Raw genomic sequence first — 23,590 nt, forward strand, 5'->3', positions numbered from 1 at the left:
ATATTTTAATTTAAACGAGCCATTTCATTTTATTTCACCTCATTCGTCTTTATTTCCATCTGTCATTTATTTCCCATGCATTTATTTTCCTTTTGTGTATCATATATTGGAATTTCCAAGAAATGTGCACAAAATGAGTGGATTGTATCGTTTTAGTTTTATATATACAAATTTTTCTGCATGCCGTAAAATGTTTTATTTATCTTTAAACGAGCCATTTCATTTTATTTCACCTCATTCGTCTTTATTTCCATCTGTCATTTATTTCCCATGCATTTATTTTCCTTTTGTGTATCATATATTGGAATTTCCAAGAAATGTGCACAAAATGAGTGGATTGTATCTTAAATATTGATCCAGGAAGAAGATAAAGTTCCTGTGTGCTGTATTTAATATTTATTCTGTTATCCAAAAGGAATTTTGCTTTTCACTGATGCATCAAGATTTAAATTAAAATATGTCTCTTATATTCATGTATGTATGCTGTATTGGAGTATATTAGTACTCTAGCAATAATGTATATGGTCAGTGTTATATAGACCATAAATTTAAAGTCCATTGTGCAAAGAGATAAATTACAAATGGGAATAATATATACCTTGTAACATTGTAACTTTCATGGCATGTGTTACTTTCTATCAACAGTAGTATTAGTATAAATTTGAAAATAAATATCAGTATGGATGTAGAAGAGAAATAAAGATAACTTTTTTCTATAAGTACTTAAAATGTATTTTATTGATTTATTTTTATTTTATGTGTTTTGGTTGCATGTATGTAAGTGCTCCAAAGTCCTCTTCAAGAGCATCAAGTGTTCTTAACTTTATAATATGCAATAAATAATATCTGTTGAATTTGATGTTTATTGAGGACAAATACAAGAGAGAATAGTTCTAAACACCTGTGGATATGTGTGTGTGTGTGTTTGTGTGTGTGTGTGCATGTGTGTGTTGAAACTGAAAACTAAGAATTAATTGAATAAATGTGATAACAATGAAATGTGTAATACCTTATGAAAATGAATGTGTTCTTCACAATATAGCTAATTCAACGTGCCACTAATGACACTTAGAAAGGTTATGATGCAAAGGAGTCTGAACGTAATCACTGTCTTGCCTAGATCTCTAATTTCCTGGCTAGACCTTTCTCATTTTTATGATTTTATAATCCTTTGTCAGTTCTTTAAAACCAATGAGAATTAAAAAAGATTGAGCTACTGAAAGCTGAATCTCTGTTAACGCTGTAAAATATAGATATCCACATTTTCATTATCCACTCATCAATTGAGGGACACCTAGGTTGCTTCCATCTCTTAGCTATTGTGAAAAGAGCAGCAACAAACATGGATGTACAGGTATCTCTGCAATAGGATGAGTTCTTTGGGTATATGCCAAGGAGAGGTATAACTGAGTCAAATAGGTTCATTTTTAGTTTTTTAAGGGTTCTCTACACTGCTTTCCATAGGGGTTGAATAAGTTTCCAGCCCCACCACCAGTGGATGAGTGTTCCCCTTTCCCCACATCCTCTCCAACATTTGTTATGATTTGTTTCTTGATCTAAGCCAGTTTGACTGGGGTAAGATGAAATCTTAAAGTAGTTTTAATTTGCATTTCCCCAATTATTAGTGACGTTGAACATCTTTTAAGATGCTTCTTAGCCATCTTTACTTCTTCTTTTGAGAACTCTCTGTTCAGCAGGGTTCTCACAGCAGGAGCAGGTCATCTCTTCCCCCCAAACTGGCCCTGATCAGGAATATCTGACTGCTTAGTCACCTCACCTACTAGCCTGCCAGCTTGCCAACCTGCCAGTCCATCCTTCCTACTCACTCTCAAGGTTCTCGTAATAATTCAACTGTAAACCTAAAAATTTACAGCCAATTTTGAAAGAGATGCATCCTACCTCGTTATTGAATATGTCAATTGTGTTGTAATGATATGCTTCTTCTAAGTATGTTGTTATTAAATAAATCATTTAAAAAAATATATAGATATCCATCTTACTTGCTCTCTGTTACACCATAAAAAATGGATCCTGCTAACTTATATATTTCCTAGATATGGCAATATGTTAGTGCTCTAAAATTCATTTTTTTCTTGAATAATTTCTTTTAAAAATTTACTGAATTTGTTCTTTGACAATTTCATACATGCATAACATACACTTTGATTATTATATACCCCTCTTACATTCCTCCTATCCCTATTACCCAGCCTTCTCCCTGTCATTCCCCTTCCCACATTCTTTAATTTTATTGTTTTGTTTACGTGTGTGTGTGTGTGTGTGTGTGTGTGTGTGTGTGTGTGTGTTTACATTCACTGAGTTTAACTGGGTTCATGTGTGTGTGAACATGTGTTTAGAGCTGCTGGATCTTGACAGGTTTCTGAGTGGGTACACAAGTTAAGAAAATGGCTAGCCCTCCTTCATATTCTATCAGTACCCAATTACTATGTATGGGGAGGTAGGGATCCTTAAGCCCCTCCTTGATCGGTTATCAGTTGTTCATAGTTCAGTCTTGTGCAGGCACACAGCAGGATAATTTCTTTTGAAATGAAGATGGTTTACTTACCCTTGTAATTTTTGTGGTAATAATTCTAGAATTACATGAAGTTGTCACAGATAGTACAGAGATTTTTCCTGCACTTTTAACGTATGTCAGAATATCTCGCAAGACTGTACTGTAATACTACAACCGGGATAGTGAATTGAAAAAAATCCTCTAACTCACTAACACTTACTTGTTTCTGTGTATCTGTTTCACAATTTTTAGCATATAAGCATGCTCATCAATCTGACAGCACAAATTACTGAGTAGTGCCATCACCAAAATGAGGATCTTTTCTGTTGTGTGCTTTTTTAAATATTTTATTTCTTATATTTTTATTTTATTATTTTATGTGTGTGCGTGTATTGCCTTCATGTAGGTAAGCGCACCCATATTGTGCAATGCTGGCAGATGACAGAAGAGGCTGTCAGATCGCCCGGAACTGGAGTTGCAGACAGTTGTTAGCTGCCATGTGGGTGCTTGGATTCGAACCCAGGTCTTCTGCAAGAACACCCAGTGTTCTTAACCGCTGAGCCATCCTCCAGCCTCTGTTGTGTTCTTTTAACAGTGCTCATTTTCATCCCTCTATTCCTCCTAATGCCTTACCTGTGGCAAGCATCCACTTACATGTTCTCAGCTTTTATAATACTCAGGTTTGAAGAGTGAAATTATATAATATATAACCTTCGAGGTCTCTTTGTTGTTGTTGTTTTGTTTTCATTCAGGGTTATTCTCTGGAGGTTTCTCCCAAGCTGTATCAATTGTCCACTTCCTTTAATTGCTAGATAATATTGATGAATCTATTGTCCACTTCCTTTAATTGCTAGATAATATTGCATCATACATCAGTATTGCACATCATATAAGCACTTAAATGTTGAAAGATATTTTGACTGTTTCCAGTACTTGGGCTAATATGAAAAAGGCTATGAATATTACTTTGTTAAGTTTCTGTGTGAGTACAAGGTGGATTTTTAATTTCTTTGATATGCATGTCTGAAAGTGCCATTTCTGAGCCTCATGTTTAGGTTTAAAACTGTCAAACTATTTGCAAGAATGTCGATACCATTTTTTATTGTCATTGGCAAAAGATGTGAGAGATCCAGGTTCCCCGTAGACTCTCCAGCATTTGATGTTGTTAGTTGTTTTTTGATAAATGTTGATGTTCCTTATCGCTGTAAAGGATTATACCACTGTGGTTTAAATGTGCATTTTCCTAATGCCTAATGAAATATTTTGCTCATTTGTTTTATGTGGTGCTGGAAATCAAACTCCAAACCTAGTGAATGCTAAAGTCTACCACTGAACAATAGTCCTAGCACAAATTAGGCTTTAATGTGCATATTTACCATCTGTTGTATCATCCTTGCTGGAACTGCAGTTCATTTTCGAATGCCTATTTTCTGTGATCCATATGTAATATTCTTAATTTTTATTATTGTGAAGTTGCAACAATCTTTTGTATATTCTGATTACAATTACTTTCTACCAGTCCATAGACAGAATCTAACCATGCAAAATTTTAAAATTTGGATGAAATCTGTTTTATCAGTTTTACATTTGAAGATTATAAAATTTTTTGTCTAGCCTTAAATGTTGAAAAAAAATTTACATGTTTGTAGATGTTTTAGAAATAAACATCTTTCCTTCAAGATAATGTCTATTTTGAATTAATCTGGTTGAACTTGTGAAGTTTAGGACGGTATTCATTACTTTACCATTAGATGGTAGTATTTCTGAAACACTCACTAGAGTACCTATTGTTTCACTGATATTTCTTACATCATTTTCAAAAATAAGTTACTTCTTGCCTGTCTTTTCATTTCCAACGATCTACATTTCTATCCCCTTTCAGTAACTTGATAGTAGATATAAGTAGATTCTAAAGTCAGATAGAGTGATTCTTTTGATTTTTATCCTTTTTTTTTCAAAATTATTTAGCTCTTCAAAGTCCTGTCCAGAAGCATTTCTGGGAATTTGAAGGGAGTTTCATTAAAGAGTTAGATCAATTTGGGAAGTACAAACAACACTAATTATGGGGATGTTTCTAATCATAAGTCAGCAGAGCTTATTCATTTAGGTCTTCCTAGATTTATTTATTTAGTTTCTATGCTTTATTAATTTATTCTTTGATTTTTATTTTATTTCTTTTTTTTTTTTGGTTTTTGAGATCTTTGAGACAAGGTCTCTATGTAGCCTCAGCTGGCCTGGAACTCTCTATGTAGACCAGGCTGCCCTTAAACTCAGAAAGATCTGTCTGCCTCTGCCTCCCAAGTGCTGGGATTAAAGGTATGCGCCACCACACCCAGCTTATTCTTTGACATTTTCATACATGCATATATTACATTCTTCTCACACTCTTTCCTTCACCCTCACTTACCTTCCTTATAACACTACCAAACCCCTCCTCCCACCAAGTTCTCAACCCATTTACATGTCTTTCAGTTTGAATAGTATTTTTACTGACCTTGAAAACTGGGCTACCCATGTGGTTATCCACTGAAGCATGGTAACTCACCAGTGGCTACACCACTGAAAACTAACTTTAGCTTCCTCCAAAAAACCTTAGCAGCTTTGAGCACCCCTGGGTAGATCAGAGCCTCAAGGGACCCTTACTCATCTATGACTTAATGGTTCAGAGCTTAGTCAAATGAAGATCCTAAAGAAATTGCAGTTCCTATGAGTTCATGAGTATCATAGTCATGTTCTGCCAGTAAGAATGTTTCACAGCTCTTTCTCCCATCATCTGGCTCTTACATTCTTTTTGCCCCATCCTCTAAGATCTTCCATGAACCTTGAAGTAAGTCATATATGTGTTCTTTCTTAGGCTTATCATTAACCAGATGCGCTTCTCAGAACTTGAACCAGCCAGGAGTCTTTGAATTAAGAATAATTCACTACACAAAGAAGCTTCTTTTATCAAAGCTGAGAGGAACATATTATAAATAAACATAAATATTTAGAAGGCAGTTTGAAACCATGCTTATTTAGAAAAACAAAAGTATTAGATTCACTTCAGTGACTATGAACTCCTAAGCCATGGGTCTGTGACTGATTCCAAGGTGCCATTCATGAGCTCCCTCCTGTGGAGTATGCCACAGATACAAGCAGAAATCAGTTGGTTACTGCTATAACAGTATTGCCACTATTAGAACAGTAGACATATCTTACATGGCAGTCTGGTACTGTAGCATTCAAGGTCCAAACCTTGGAAGCCTGTTCCTGGCTCTTCTCCACTAGCTGTCTACATAATAGTTTTGGGGATTGTGAATATTAGCCTCCAGGTAGGAAAATTCTGACTTAGTTGAAGCATGATTTATTTTTGTTCTTGACCTAAGTTGTGTGGTGTGTTCAGCAATATGATCTTATCCTCCAGTTCTGGTAGGCAACTAAGAGCAATGGCCATAACCTGTATGGATTGGGGAGGGCATCTTGGGCCTTCCTGGTACTTGGATTTTGGTTTAATAGTCATGACTTCTAGGATCAGGATTATCTGCACATCCATGATACCTCTGTTTAAACTCAATATTAAATTCTGATTTGTAAAATTTTTCTTATATAGTAATATGCATAAATGTGGCCTTTTCATGCACTCTTAGTTTTGGTTAACCCTCTGTCAAGGTCCCCTCATTTCCCCCATTTTTCATTCCCGTCCTTGTTTAAATTTTGCCACATCCACTGTTTCTTCTGATTTCTTCCCACTATTTTCATTTCACAGGTATTCTATCATCTCCATGCCCCATATGGTATATTCTTCCCTTATGGCTTCATTCTCCATTCCAGGCCTCTATAGACATTTCAAACTAAAGTAATAAATCTAAAACTTCAGAGCTATGATCTACACATGAAAGATAAAATACTGTGTTTGAGTCTCTTGACATGGGTTACCTCATTCAGTGTAACTTTTTCCAGTTCCACCCATTTTACTATAAATTACATTACTTTATTTTTCTTTATATCTAAATAAAATTTCATTGTGTATATATGTATATATCACATTTTCTTTATAGATTTATTTATAAGTTAATGTGTATCTAGACTGATTCCATTTTATAGGTATTGTGAGTAGAGAAGCAGTGAACACAGATGTGCAAGTATCTCTGATATTACATAGTATCTTCTTGGTATATGCCCAGGAGTGATAGAAGTGTGACACATGGTAGTTTTATTTGAGTCTTTTATGATTTTTTTAATACTGGTTTCTATAGTGACTACACCACTTTGCATTCACAAGAACAGTGTTCCTTTTTCCTCTGCATCCATATGAGCATTTGTTTTCATCTGTGTTCTTGGTTATTGGTATTCTGACTAGAGTGAGGAGGAATCTAACAGTAATTGTAATCTACAAATTCCTGATGGCTATCTATTATTATCTATGTGTTGTATATCTATCTATGATAATGTATTTGTATTTCTTCATTTTAGAACTCTCTGCTCAGTTCCATAGATCATTTTTATTTGGGTGGTTTCTTTGCTTGATATTTAATTTTTTGAGTTCTTTGTATATTGTAAACATGAGTACCCTGTCATATGTGTACTTGCAAGTGTTTTAGTTTGTATTTTTCAACCTAAGATTCTTGTGTTTGGGTAGATATATAACTGATCATTTTATTTCAAGTGCAATCACAAATAACAACATATTTAAAATTTCATGTTTATTTTTCATATAAAAAATGTAATTGGCAGGGCATGGTGGCACATGCCTTTAATCCCAGCACTCAGGAGGCAGAGGCAGGTGGATCTCTGAGTTTGAGGCCAGCCTGGTCTCCACAGCAAATCCAGGTCAGCTGGGTCTACAGGGAGACCCTGTCTCAAAAAGACCAAAAAAAAAATGTAATTGATTTGAGTGTGTTAATCTTATATCTGGTATCATCACTAAATTCACTACTTCTGAGAAGGTTTTATTTTGTGGCATATAATGATGGATTTTTTTTTAAGGAGACAAATGACATATAGAGGTAGTTTGTTTATTAAGTCCTATTTTATATATCTTTCATTTCTATTTCTTTCCTTATATCTAGTCCTATATTGAAGATGAGTGCTGAATGTGAACATTTTTGCTTTTTCTTTCTTTTTTTTTTTTTTTTTTTTTTTTTTTTTTTGGTCTTTTTGAGACATGGTCTCCCTATAGCCCGAGCTGTCCTGGAACTCATTATGTAGACCAGGCTAGCCTTGAACTCACAAAGATCCACCTGCCTCTGCCTCCCAAGTGCTGGGACTACAGGCGTCCACCACCATGCCCAACCATTTTTGTTTTTTTATAGGAGGAAACCATAAACTTTTTCCATTAAACATGATAATTACTAACTTATATTTTACATTCTATTTAATTTATAGGAGTGCTGCTCAAGTTAATTTTTCTTCTTTATTAATTCTTTGTGAATTTCATACAGTGAATTTTGTCATATTTACCTCTTCCATATTCTTGATGCAGTATGAGCTTTCATTATTTACATATACTGATTTTTATCAAATGTGCTTTGTGCATCACATAATAAGATCATATGATGTTTCCCACTTTGTGATGAACAACAACAACAAAAATCAATGCTGAAATATCTACAGATAAAACTGATGCCCTCAGGATGAGTATTTTTTAGTAATATGCCACAGCTGACTGATGTTTATTTTATATCCTTTCTTAAAAAAAAGAAAATGATTAAAATTATCATAGTAGTAAAACAAAGGAGAAAAAAATCCATGCTCCCACTGGTGTGGCCTTCACCTAATTAAAGCAGATGTTATTAGAGCATTTCTAGTGCATTTAAGAGAAGTTGCATGGGTGGAATATGATCAAAATACATTGTATGAAAGGTTCAAACAAGTAAAAAATCTTATTAAAATAATTTAAAAGTATATTTTCCTGTGTTTCAGGGAAAATAGATTAGTATTATTCAGTTTTCTATAACTCATTTTCATAATGTAGTGATTCACTTTGGACTCAGAAACAACATGTTTTCTGCTCATAACCCTTTAAACCACTCATGGGATTTTCATATGTATCAACAATTAATTAATCATCTCTAGCATTTTTAGTAACTTATTTGGTCAGTTGGCAAATATTTCCTTGTTTTTCATAGTATTTCATGGCTTCACACAGTGGTCCACCATTAAAATAATTGAGGCAATAATGATGGCCAGAATTTTTTAATGCTTACTACAAAACACTGGATTAACTCAAATAGAATTCATAGCTACTTTGCCATGTTATTACTAAGATTATTGGTATTTTTATAGATGAACACTCAGTCACCACATCTGTATAGCAGTTAAGCAATTTACTCCAAGTCACTAAAGTCACAGAATTAATATCAGTGAAGAGGGGTTTTAAGCCAAGCAATTTACCTTGAGAGATTAAGATCCTAACTATTATGCCTATTACATATAAGATGTTAAATTAATACTTGTTGTTTTGTAAAGTTCCACAATTAAATCCCCCCCATTATAACTCTCAGTCTTCCAAAACACTAATGATAAATAAGCAATTAAAAAATGCTGTCCTAACTACAGAACTCTGTGAAGAGTAACCAGTCAGAGAGATAAATGGAATCTTGGCTGTTTTATATTGAATTAAAAGCTGAAAATAGCCATTTCAACATGGTAAATTCAAGAAAATGCAGAAATCTCCAAGATGATTTCACAAAGCAGTAAGAATGTATAAGCTTAGATACTTTGTTAAATATGGTGAAGATGCCTGAGGAGGATGAAACTGAAGGGGAATGAAATACCTTTTTAAATAAACCTCAGAGCCTATCTCATGCAGTTTTAATGTAAGCCTTTGATAATTCAAGACTCCATTCATCACTCAGGATTAAATCTTTTATATCTTTTTTTATGAAGTTCTGGGGGCATAATAGGTATTGTTGTTGAGCGATGGTAAATATGAACTTGTACCTTTAATTAATGTTCATTTTACATCTCTGTTAACGTTGTAACTAAATATTTACAAGTTATTCTAAAGACTATGTGGGACTGGAGAGATGGCTCAGTGGTTAAGAGCACTGTCTGCTTTTCCAGAGCATCAGGGTTTGATTCCCAGCACCCACATGCAACTAACAACCAGCTACAGTTTCAGGGAATCTGACACCTTATGGCCTTTGTGAACCAAACACAACATGGACTTATGTACTTGCAGATAAAACACTCACATATATAAAATTAAAAAAAAGAAACAAGCAAAACAAAACCCTGCTAGTATAACTCTCTTAATGAAAAATCGGACACATTGTTTGTGTTGTGCCCAGAGAATGGATCCCCAAGAATTACCACAGAGTCCAGAGAGCATGCAAGAAAAAAGAATCTTTATTGGGACTTAAGCTCAGACTCTCAGATCAAACTAACGTGGTAGGTCCATCTGAGAGATTGCGGAGGGGGTGGGGCGAGCTTTTCATAGGTTTCAAACAAAGAGAGGAGGGGAATAACATAATCATATTTTGATTGGTCCAAAGAGTCCACGCATGCCAACATACTTTTGAATTGACTGGTTACATTCTTGGAGGCCTCTCATTGGTGGGTGCTGCCCTCAGGGCTGTGGAATGTGCTGACTGTTATCTTCAGGGCTAGAGGACCCTGTTTATTCCTTATAAGGCCTCATACTTGCCTGGGCCCCCTGGACATGCCCAGGCTTGCCTAGTCTATGACCATGAGACATCACAAAATGGAGGAATCAGTCAAAATGGAGACGGTGCAGTTTGTCCCTCTGGTTCCCTCAAGCCAAGTGATTTACAGAAGTGAAAAGAGCAGTTAGTCCTAAAGAGGGACAAGGGTCTAGGGAGTCCAGGGGAGGGGGCCAAGGAGGAGGGTTCCACAGTTTGGATATCACAATTACTATACTGATCTACACTGTGGTCTCTGTTCCCTTGTGGAGAATCTAGTTTCTACTAGGCAAAGATTTATCTGTCATGGAAATCACTCACTAACAAGCCTGATAAATGAACAACTGAATGACTAATTAGTCTGCTGAAAAATATATGTGTATGAGAAGAGGTGTAGCATATAAAGTTCATTCAAAACAGTATTTCTTTTTAAAATTTTTCTATTGAATTTTTGGGATACCCTCCATTATCCACACCTCTTCTCCCTTCCCCCCACGAATTTAATGTAATCTCTTTTTCATCTATATCTCTATATATGTGTATCTATATCTATCTTTATCTACAAACTTCCAAGAATCCCATTCCTATAGGAGAGTCTCTGTCCCTCCCAGCAGCCATCAGTTGCCAAAGTTCTTTAGGTTTGATTAAGGTTTCTAGCCCACTTTATCATGTCTAGGCTGAATTTTGTCAAAGACCTTGATGTAAAGCCTGGAATGCTGAAATTGTAAGAAGAAAACATACTCTACAAGATATAGGTGCAAGAAAGGACTTTCTAAATCAGACATCAGTCCCTCAGTAATTAAGGTCAACAATTGACATATGACAATTCACTAAACTGAAAAGTTATGTATAGCAAAGGAAACAACCAACCAGTTAAGAGGAAGTCCACAGAGTGGAGAAAATCTTCACCAACTGTGACTTGACAGATGATTAATATCCAGAATACACAAAGAACTTTAAAACAAAGGAACAAGAAAACAAATGACCCAATTAAAAAATGGGCTATGGATCTGAACCATGGGCTTGCAAAAGAAGACATAAAATGTCTAATAAACACATTAGAAAGTGTTCAACATCCTTAGTAATTGGGGAAATTAAAATCAAAACTAATATTTCACCTAACTCCAGTCACACTGGATAAGTGGAAGAGAACAAATGAAATCAAATGTTAACTTGGATTCAGGGAAAGGTTAACCCTCCTTTACTGTTAGTGGGGTGAAAATTGGTGCAACCAGTGTGGAAATCAGTATGGAGAACTCTTAAAGCACTAAAAATAAATCTACCATGTGATCCGGTTATACCATTCCTTGGCATATAAGACACATCCTATTGCAGGCATACTTGCATGAAAATGTAGAACATTTGCACAATGGAGTGCTATACAATGGTAAAGAAAACCAAAACCATGAAATTTGCAGGTCAGTGTAACCCCAGGAGCCAAGAAATTGGAAAGGATCCATGGTGATAAAGTGGAAGAAGGTGGTAGAAAGAGGGGAGATTAAGAGACAGGTAGTATCTAGGAGGAAGTGGCAGAAAGTATTTTTTACTGGGGAAGGAGTGGGGGGTGTTATACAGGGGAAGTTAAGAAGAGAAATAAATAACACTTTAATGATGTGAGAAATTAGAGGGGGATGTATTATTTCAAAGGCCTACTGAAAAATACACATAACAATAAATATACAAGTGCATGCGTATGACTGAATCTATAAAAGAAAAATCAGTGCTAGGCAGAGGAAACTTCCCTTCAAGTTGTTGGTCAGGGTAGTCCAAGAGTCTTCTGAAATAACACAGGCTGTTGTCACAGTCCTTGATTGCCTTAAAGAACTTGAAGTTAAGACCTTATTGATGAAGACAGGATAAACTTTAGACAAAAGACTTGGAACAATGGAGCTGGAACTCAGCTGGAAGTCCCTTCCTGAACTCTAGCTCTCAAGGTATCAGAGGGTACTGTGCAAGCTGCCAAGGGAGAAAAGTAATCCATGGTGTAACCCCAACTGTAAGTCTTACAAACAGCAATGACTGGACAAACAAACTGTGGCTATAGCTGCTCTACAGTCACTTTTGTCTTGGGGTTAATCAAGAGTTGTCTAATTGTACTTAAGGCCAGCTCAGTAGGAGGGAACTCATGTGTGGTAAGGTAAACATAGAGAAATACACATGGCTGGAGAGGATAATGTTATCACTTATGAAGATATTCTTAGGGATGGATTCAAAAACTGTATAAGTGTTACCTAAGCAAATGCTTGATTCAGGCCATATTTAATTACAAGGGCCAAAAACTTTGTAGAGAGAGAAAGAAGAATGGAGGGCAGGTGAGAAACATTTTATGTGAAATTCAAACTTAATCACTAACAATAATAAGAATATGGATTTCTATTTTCACTTTTTTTGTGGGAAGTTCTGGAAATCAGGAAACCCACAGCTAGTCCAGGTGAAGGAGAGAACGTTTATGCATGCTGAAGGACGGACACTGGGATCTAGCCTTAATAGCTTCAGTCTGGACTCAAATTAGCAGGGAAATACATGGTCAATTCATATGCAAGCAGGGGGTGGGACTTACACATAAGCAAATGGTCAAAAGAATGCAGCAGTTTGGTTAGCAAAGTTTTCAATGGTGGATACACAGGCAGTAAACCACAGGGCAGATTCCTGTTTACCTTCCTCATTCTTTTCATATTTCTTCGTGTTACATCTTGGGGGCTTTCCACAGTTTAAGGTTCCTTGCAACCACTTCACTGTCAGTAAATTTCCATTGTTATTACAATTTGTGAGACAGGTTTGAAAACTCATAAATGTACAAAAGAAGAACAAATTTAACTGGAAGAAATGATCAGCTTTATCCTGAATTTCAGTTTTCTTCAATGATTTGAAATTCTAGAGAAGATGCATTAGAAATGGAAGTTTAGTACAGTATTGCTAGTTTTTGAAACAGGAATAATATATTAGAGTCAACCGAGAGCTCAGTACAATGATATAATAATCCCTGAAGATACTGTGTATTCATACAGGAAGTAATCTAGGTTGATATCACTACCAGAATGCTGAAGATTTAACTATTTTTATATAGAATTATCTTGGCTTTTAGCTCTTCTATGAGACCCATGTAAATTAACTACCAGAAATATTTTAAAATACCCACTTGTCTGTTCAGGAACCTGATAGCTGGCTTTTTAATTTTTATTTAATATAGTTTATCATGCTATCATCTAATATAAAAACTGGTAATTCACGCCATTAAGCAATTTAATAGTTAACTGCATCTTAAAAAAAAAAAAAACACAGATCTTCTAGTAAGAAAGATCATTTGTATTGTTTTGCTCATTTTCATAATTACTTTATAGCCTTGATATTGAAATGGGGAGAAAGAGGGTCCCCTAGAGGGTTCTAAGTCTCATTCATAAAAGAATTTAAGAATGGACCCAAACAGAAGCTTTTACAATTTTATTAGAATCTTAAAGAAAAATCCTCAGAGCAGGCAAGCTGGTAATCTTGGCAACTGTCTTGAGGAGGTGAATAGTGGGAAGAAGTAAAGAAAATCATGAAGCCATGCAGGTTTAGAGCCGGCATGGAGGTCAGACACATGGCTGACTTTCAGCCACATGGCTGGGAGAAGGAAGCTTTAGAGAAAAAGTGAAGAACAACAAGATACTAGGGGCAGCCCAAAGCCTTAGAGAAAGCATGTTTACAAGATGCTAGGGGCAGCCCAAAGCCTAGAGAAATCATGTTTAGTAAGAAACGCACGAAGAAGAAAAGGAGAAATTAGGCTTTCCTGAAGAGTTCAGGAAAGGGAACAGACTTACAGAGACCTATGTGGCTGTGGCTGGTTTGGAAGTTCTGCAGGGACCTGAGCTAGTTCCAGGCAGAAATTTTCTGCTACTTAACACACCAGGTATTTGGCCCATCTATTTAGCATAACCTGCCTTCCTGGGAGTGGTTCTATCACCAGGTAATTGACCAGTGAGACTGGAAAAATGGGTCCTCCAACAGATAGACTATACATTTTTATAGTCTGGACCAGTTAATTTATGGGGCTTATTGATACTCTATCAATATTCCTTTGACAAACATCTACAAGGTTTAATAAATACTATATCTCATCTTCAGTCATAAGTTTTCATTGTACAAGAGCAACAAGCTAGGATGATCTCTAATTTAAAGTGATATTGGAGACAATTGTATATACCTTGACAAAAAACACACAGAATAATCTATATGCAAAAGTCAAACAATTTAATATGAAATATTCTTTCAACTGACGAGCAGAAAAGAGATGTGTCTGTCACATTACATTTGTGACTTTCACAGTATAGGAATGTTTCAAGGCTAGAGTGGAGTTTGAATAAATGAAAATGATTATGTGGGAATGGGTTTCCTTCTGTTCTAAATCAATCATGGCTCCTTCCAAGAAGCTGAAAATTTGTCATCAGCTATAATAACCTGCTCACAGGTCATCTTGAGAATATTTTTTATCTCATTTAGCTTCTTTAGACTGGATCTATCTTGGAAAATGCTCAACAATCTACACTGGTGTTACATAAAATGTTCCATCTTTAGATGGGGCTACAGAGATGCCTCAGCAGTTAAGAGCACTGACTGCTCTTGCAGAGGACCTGGGTTTCTATTCCCAGCACTCACATGGTGGCTGAGAACTTTCTGTAAATCCATTTCCAGGGGATCCAACACCCTCTTCTAACCTCTGTGGGTATTGCATGACATGTGTGCACACGTATTGCATGCAGGCAATAAATGAATACACATAAAAATAAAAATATTTAAAGATGGAATAACTATGAAATATTATTTCAACTATGTTCTAGCTTGTTTCTCCATTGCTGTGATACACAAACACTCTGACAACTACCAACTTGGGGAGGAAAGGGTTTATTTAGCTTACATCTCCAGGTCACAGTTCATCAGGGAGCCCAATGTAGGAACTCAGGGCAAGAACCTGGAGGCAGGAGCTGGAGCACAGGTCATGGAGGAACTCTTCTGGCCCATGCTCAGCCTTCTTTCTTATGCAACACAGGCCTACTGGCCCAGGGGTGGCATCACCCACAATGGACTGGGCCCTCCCAAATCACTCAACAATCAAGAAGGTGCCCCATGGACATGGCCACAGGCCAGTCCAGTGAAGGGAATTCTTCAGTTGAGGCTCCCTCAACCCAGGTGTGTCAAGTTGACACTAAAGCTATCCAGCAGAAACTACGTTTATGTTAATATTCTCAATTTCTTTATCATTTGCTAAGCAGTTACAGTGTCATTATTCTTCGATCTCACATTCCTTCTTCTACTTGCCCTCTCTTGAAGATGTTTATAGTGATTATACACACACACACACACACACACACACACACACACACACACAAATACACAGCACACACACACACACAAACACATATATAAAGCTTTGGATTTCAATTGATAATACTTTTATTTACTTTTAGGAATTTTATAACATATACACTCCCCATTTTCCTCCTTCATCTCTCACTGTAACACTCCCAGTATTTCCACCTCACAATTTTATATCTTGTTATTTTTTGAAAAACACAAACTCCAATTAGCACTCGACATATGTGTATCAGTATGGGTCTATCAGTGTAGCAAAGGTAGACCCACACTCATAAAATAAGGAAATGGAATGTTGGTATCAGGTTCTAATGTTTAAACATTTGGAAGGAATAATTATAAGGATGAATGAGATTGAATAAATTTCCTTGTAGTGAATGATGTAGTGAATGGGAACCTTTACACAATATTGGAAACAAAATACTTCAAGTGGCTTTGGAAAACACTCTGTAAATTCCTCAAACAACTAACCATCATTAATATATGACTAGTATTTGTACTTTAAATTATATACCCATGGTAATACATATGTTCACATAGAACATTATCCTTGAATGTTTACAGTTACATTATGCCTTATATCCAAAATGTATGGACAAGAAAATATCCATCAGTGAAAAAATGAGTAATGAAACATGAAGAACTTTTACCATAGAATAGTACTACATCAACAAAGGGAGTGCACTTACTAAAACATGCTGCTACAGTAGGAATGAATCTTGAAATCATTCTACTACATGGAAGAACTGAGTTACAAAAGATCACATACAAAATGATTCTATACATCTACCTAGAACCTGAGCAGCTTTGTGGTTAAAAAGTATATTAATGGTTATTAAAAACAATCTGAGGGAATAGAAATAAGAGGGAAAGAAAGGGGAAAATTATCTGTGAACGCAAACATAACTTTGACCTTTATTGATGTTAAACTAGGTTTTTAAAGCTTTTCTAATGATGTGGTGAATTAGACAGGGAGAAGAGATAAATGATATAAAGATTCATTTGAGTAAGAAGAATATTCTAAAATTGGCTGTACTTAATATTACTAATATCAGTGAGCATACTGAAAAGTTTTTACTAACATTTTACGTGACTACACTGTATAGTATGCAAATTGCACATAGTTTATAATAATTTACTATTAGTATAAAAACTACTATTAGTAGATAAAATGCATAGAATTTTTTAAATGTTAGGTACTATTTGAAACACTTTATTTACTCACATATTTTGACCTACAAATATTCTGAAGCAGGAACTTGTTTTTTTCTTCTACAGATGATGGGTCTAAGAAAATCCAAGTGCAAACTTGCTTGGTGTAACATAGACATTAAATGCTATAGCCAGGATTTGGACATAAATGTATGTTTCCATATTTTTAATATCTATCTATCTATCTATCTATCTATCTATCTATCTATCTATCTATCTCCAAAGTCTCATTTGTGCCAAACACTTTTGGAGACACTGAATGCTCAGCATTATTCCAAACTCCAAAATGAACAAAAAGTTTATTTTCATCATGCTTAAATTGCAATATAAGAATTTTAGAATCCAGTAGATACATTCTCTTCAAAACTGAGAAGCTTCTGGGGCTGGAGAGATGGCTTAGCATTTAAGAACACTGGCTGTTCTTGCAGAAGACCCGGATTCGTATCCCAGCATCCACATGGCAGCCAGGAACTATCCGTAACTCCAGTTCCAGGGTATCTGACAGCCTCTTCTGTCCTCCACAGACATTGCATGATACAGGTGCACTTACCTACATGCAGGCAATACACGCATACACATAAAAATAATAAATAAATAAATAAAATATTTTTAAAAACTGAGAAGCTTCTTTACTTAGATTTTTCTTCCCAGTAAAATGAGAATGATGATTTACTTACAATGACAGCATTATTATATTAGAACTATGAGAGTTCTTTTCTTTAAAAAATGTATATATTTATTTTTATTTTATGTGTATGTGTGTTTTGCCTGGATGTAAGTAAATACACCCATGTTGTGCCAAGCACACAGAGACGAGAAGTGGGCATCATATCCCCTGGAACTGGAGTTACAGAAGTTTGTTAACATTAACTAACTTGGGTCCTCTACTAGAGCAATCAGTGCTCTTAACTGCGGTGCCACCTCTTCAAACCTAGAATATTTTCTTGATGTTAAAAATATAGGTTACTTCCTCAGCACAGTATAAAACGTGTACCTTTTCTACAGCTGTATTTAATTTTCTCTCTTAGTCTAGAAATTTAGATGTCATAAGGGCAATATTCATCTGTTGTAGAAAGAGGATGAATCCATTCATAGAAATAAGTTATTAATAACCTATCAAAGATTGCATGTATAGGGCATATTATGGAAGTGAGCCAACAAACATGCATACTGATTAACTTTTAGCTCCCTGCTCACTATATGCACACACACACACACACACACACACACACACACACACACACACACACACAGAGTTTTTAAATCAGGGAAAAATTCATGTCTCCATTAAAAAAGAAGTTAGATTTAGCTTATATTTCCCCTTCTGATATTGATTTCTTTTTCCTTTGACACAAGGTCTTGCTATGTTGACTATGCCAGGCTCAGAGTCAAGATCTTTCTCCTTTTGGCTCACAATTGCTGGATTTTTTTGATATGTGGAACCACCTGTAGCCCTCGCATTGATTATTTTTCAGTTTTTCTGGCAAAAATCTAGTGTCAATTTACAACTTACGTGCCCACCGCTATAATATTTTCTATTAACTGTAGTGTTTGCCTAGGGAAAATGCATCAGGGCACACTTATGATCATACATTGTATTGTGTCTGCATGATACAAAAAGTCCAAGACTATCACCTTACTAGTCATTACAGTATTATCTATTTTGATGTTTCATGGATAAAAATTCTCAAATATTGTCAAAAATAAGACACTTTAGGCAATACTCTAAAGTTAGTGATTTAGGTAATGGGCATATTTTGGAATCATGGCCTCAAATGCTCACTTCAGTACAGGTTAAGCCATTCAATTTTCAGAGGCTCACTAATTCACAAAGGGAAATAAGGCTGATATTTTTACTATATTTTCTTGTTTCACTAAAGCTAAGAATACTTGTGAATGAGGGGATAAAACATCTAAAAATCTACTTTGTTCTTAAAGTAATTTCAAGTGCAGCAAACAAAATGATTCACCATGATTCTACACAACATTAAATCTTATTTTTACGACTATATTTTAGACATGGTAAAAGATGGATGATTTTCGTTGTGCATGCATACTATTTCTTATATAACTAAAATTTTAATTTTTTACTGAAGCATCATCATTCATAATAAAGGGATAATAACCCAATAAATGCTCATTACATGAAGACAAAAATATCTAAGCACACTATCTTGGATACAGTTACTTCAGGCATTATCCTGAGTCTATGCCTTCCCAAACAGGTTGGATTTTAACACTGAGCCATTAATGGTTGATGTTGATTGATGCAGATGTACAGTATGAGCACTTTAAGGTTAAAACATCCAAAGGGAAATGACAAAAAGTTCACTTTTCTTTTCTTGGATAATATAGTGTACACTTCTCTGGGAACATGCCTAGATTCCAACTTTGAAAGTTAACTTGTGTTTACAGGACAGATAAAATTTCATCCTCTGGGCCTGGAGACCATCAGATTGAAAATATAGACTATCCCTTTTCTTATGATCTTTACTGTATTTCTCTTTGTATTTATACTTACTGAAGAATAAATACTGCTACCATTTCAATTTTCGATTGTGTCCATTCCAGAAGGCTGCCTGAATAATGTTTGCATTGCTATACAATGGACAGCACAATTACACCAAAGCAGAAAAATACATTGAGAATTATCATTAGTTATAAACGTAGACATTTGGTCCACTTGTGTAGTATTTTCATCCTTTACAAGGCAGAATTAATCTATAAAGACAAATGATCTAAATACTGCTTGATTCTTAAAAAGTAAATTAAGATGTCTCCTGAGGGTCATTCCAGAGAAAGTCTTAAATAAAATGATCCATATGAGTTCATCATGATGGTTTTAAATGGAATTTAGTTGAACTGAATTTAATTAAGATGTGCCTAAGAACCACCAAAGTTATTGACTTAATGTTTAGAGATCATGTCCTGATGCGATATAGATATTTCTTATGTTTTTAGTTGAAGAATTCCCAACCAACACTGTTCATCCTGATTTAATTAAGAAATGTGTTCATATATGAAATAAAGACCCAGTTATTTAAAAATGTTTGGAAAGTATATGATATCGTAAGAGACTATCTAATTGAAATGGCATATATTTTTGACTAATGCATATGAATGCTAACTTAAATTTAAATGCCAATCAGAATATTTCATACTGACATTCATGTTCTTACATGAAATTTACAATACAGTTATATCTGTTAGCTAAAAAAAACACATGAAACCTGTTACAGCAGAATAAAATTGTGTTTTATTGATTTTAAAATATTGACATATCTTTTTAAAAATATATTTTGCAGTCACGAAAATAGAGCTGATTCTTTTTTTGTTCTTGTTTTGCTTTGTTTTCCTTCTCTTGCCTCATTCATCCCAAATCAGCGGAAATCTGAAGGGAAAAAAACAGGAAAGGTAAGAATGCAAACTTTAAAAAATTATTTTATGTTGTATTGCAATGATTTTTCTTTAAATTCCTCAACCTTAGTAGTTACTTTGTGGAGTTAAAACTGTAAATATAACTGTCAACTTATAACTGTAAGTTGACATATGTTATGGCTCTGCCTTAGAAGATATGTATGCTGAGTGTCTCCATATTTTATCTTACTTAACAGTCCTGGAAGCAATTTTCAAGTCTTATTTTATTTTATTTTTCACCAAGCCTTTCTTTTCCCACTGTGCCAAATAACATACTGTTGACAGCATCAGTTACTGAACGTTCTGGTAATATAGTTATTTTATGATAAATTTTAGCAATAAAGAAGGAAATATTTTGATGACAATTCACATTTTAACAGTGACAGCAGAATGCTAGTGAACATGTACCATGAAGGCATCTGATAACATCAGAGAGAATACTAAAACTAAAGCAGACATGGTTAATCAGCAAAATAGTATTCTTTGAGAAATTGAGCTTAAGAGCATCATCTTTTAATGTGAATAATTTAAATTCTCAGAAATTTATGAAACTTCAATCTTCTAGGTAATGTTCTTCTACAGTCCAGAAATAAACTACCTTACACATATTAAATTCTAATTTTCTCACTAAACTGTACACACACACTAAAATTAAACAGCTTTTCAGTACCTTGAAGTATGTTCCTGGCATTATGGCATGCTTTTCTTATCATTTTGGGATTGAATGACTTGTGTTTCCCTTAAATTGTTGCAAAAAGTTATTTCAGTAAGCCATAAAAAACTATCCATGCTAGGGACCAGTATGTGACTGCTTCTGTTGCTAGATTAAATGTATATAATCTTTAATATAAGCAATTCTAATGTAGATGAGGGGCCAAATTTGACAGTTGAAAACCAACTTGCCAGAATGTAGTCTAATCTCTGCCAGAAAGTTATCTGTTGCATCTGTTGACCTTACATGTCTTCACCAAGCGTGAGAATGACCTGAAAATGGAATTTTACTAGAATGTCAAAATGAATTAGCATTAATGTTTGAAGGAAAAACTAAAATAACAACACGAGAGTTCTAAATCAATATGCTTTGCCAAGGGTTGTCAAATGTCTTTCTGAACTGTCTTTAGTATCACTGTGACCTTGGAGTATTCAATTTTTGAAACTTAACTCCTCCCAGAAGACCAAAGTTCACAAAAGGAATAATAGAGTTGCCAACTAAAAGCACAAAAATGAAGGTAGTAAAATGTCACTGGCCTGTACACAGAAAGGAGAGAGCACGTGGGTTGAGATAGTATAGTTTGGTGTGGTCTAATATTTTCAAACTTTATGGTGAATTTTGAGATAATGTCATGGATCAATCATTTAAAATTTAGAATATTTGAAGAGCAGTAAGGGAGCGTTTTGTTTTTGTTCTGTGAAAACAAACATGAACTTAAATTAGAAAGACATATTCACAAGGAAATTTCTTACAGTTAGAAGACCTGGCCTTAGAAATCTATGCATTGAGTAAAGCAACCTGCTAATATTACGCTTGTTCATTTCATATATATGTGTATGTGTGTGTGTGTCTGTTTGTGTGTAAATGTTTACATATGCTTATATATATGTTTGTGTGTATAAATGTGTTTGCATATACATATGACTGTGTATATATAAATCTGTATTTATGTATCTCCTTATAGAAATAATTAATCCCCACAATATCCCCATAATCTCTTTTACAGCTGAAGAAACAGCATGAGGCTATAGGATATGGGCTCACAAGACATGGGCCAGTGTTTGTATCTAGGCATTTTCTCTCCAGAATCTTTTCAAAAGAGAAGTGATAAAAGCTTGCTACTATAAAAGAAGCTGTTCCTTTAATACCAAAATAGGGGCTTTAGTAGTGTATCAGTAATTGCATTTAAAGTATCTATATCATAAGCCTTTGGTTGTATTTATGAAAGATTGACTTAAAATATTTCTGTGCTACTCTTGCAGAGGACCAGAGTTCTGTTCCCAACACTCACTCTGGGAAACTCACAAACACTTGTAACTCTTGTTCCAAGGGATCTGACACCTCTGACCCCTATTGGCACTACACTTATGTGAAAATACATACATACACACATACAGATAATAAAAGTTAAACATCAAAGTCATTTCTATTAATTATAAGGATGGAACTGCATGATTAAGGCTATTTTCATTGGTCTATTAGAGAAATTCTGCACTACATCTTGATATAGTACGGCTAACATAAACTCTGGAAATTGTTTTTGTCCTCTGATGCCCTTTATTTTTGGTCCATTGCATTTATGTACTTTTTGAAGGGTATTTTGGATATTAAACTTGAGAAGCTATAAACCTTAAATATATTAAGTGTCAGAATATTCATTAACTTTGAATTTATTGCAAATGTTTCCATAAAAGATGAATTAATCTCTTGAATCCCTGAACTTCACCTATTTATATTTTTAATGAATTCTAAAATATGACTTTTATTTTTGGTTTAATTTGGATCTTGAATTTGTAAAAATGTAGAGCAATAAATTATCTTACCTAAGACTATAACACCTTGATGAATGCTTTTTATCTTTTAGATTCTGAAACATGAAAAGGGAGGAGAATTTCTCAATGACATCATTAAGTTTAAATTTAAATGACTTCAGAAGACTCACCAGAGAGGACCTATTTTTAGATCTGAAATAAAAGGTTAAATTTAGAGACAGACATTTTTCTATCCATTAGTAAGATATTTCACAGAGAACCTAGTGGCATTCAAACAGCATAATAAAAGCAAATGCCACACTTCACAGTTCATTCATTCTTTAACTGGTTGGTATTCAGGCAGCTAATAGCTAATTTGGGGAAAAAAATGTTTCAAAACACAGCCACCTGTAACTGAATAAATATGTAAGCAACATTTATTTTCAACTAAATGAAAGAAGTACAACTTTTTGAACCCGATTAGTAATTTAAAACATTTCCTTGTATAAATACAAATTGTTTGGTAGATTTTAAGTGCTGTTTAGTTTCTCTTTAGTTAACATTAATCTGAAATTTTTCATATAGACATTTTCAAGATTCCCTTCCCATGTAGGCTAAGTCTGTGTGTAAATTGCCCTCAGGGTTTGCACAAATGGCCAGGCTTGTTAAAGTTTATGTTCACCAAAGTGCTTAACTGAAGATGGCAGAAACATAACTGACTGAGATTCTCGAAGGACAATGTTTCTGATTTCTGTATTTCTGTCTGAGGTGAATTTACAAAGTAGCTTCTTTCTTTTTTTCTTAAACAATTTTTTAAAGTATTTTATTTATTATTTTTATTTTATGTGTATGAGTGTATCGCCTGCATGTATGTGAGTGCACCCGTGTCGTGCAATGCCGGGGAGGTCAGAAGAGGGCTTCGGATTCTCCTGGAACTGGAGTTAAGGACGGTTCATTGCCGCCATGTGGGTGTTGGGAATCGAACCCGGGTCCTCTGCAAGAGCTGTGAGTG

General features: G+C 34.8%; 1 protein-coding gene across 1 annotated transcript in view; it reads left to right on the forward strand.

Moving 5' to 3' along the window:
• Window positions 1-23,590, forward strand: part of Pcdh11x (protocadherin 11 X-linked) — a 771,559-nt gene that overhangs the window by 395,260 nt on the left and 352,709 nt on the right. Inside the window, exon 5 of the mRNA XM_008852463.2 lies at window positions 20,083-20,112. Coding sequence (XP_008850685.1) covers window positions 20,083-20,112 — 30 coding nt within the window. The remainder of the gene's footprint in view (window positions 1-20,082; window positions 20,113-23,590) is intronic.

The sequence above is a fragment of the Nannospalax galili genome, unplaced genomic scaffold, assembly GCF_000622305.1.
Source record: "Nannospalax galili isolate Female #2095 unplaced genomic scaffold, S.galili_v1.0 scaffold586, whole genome shotgun sequence".
Lineage (NCBI taxonomy): Eukaryota > Metazoa > Chordata > Mammalia > Rodentia > Spalacidae > Nannospalax > Nannospalax galili.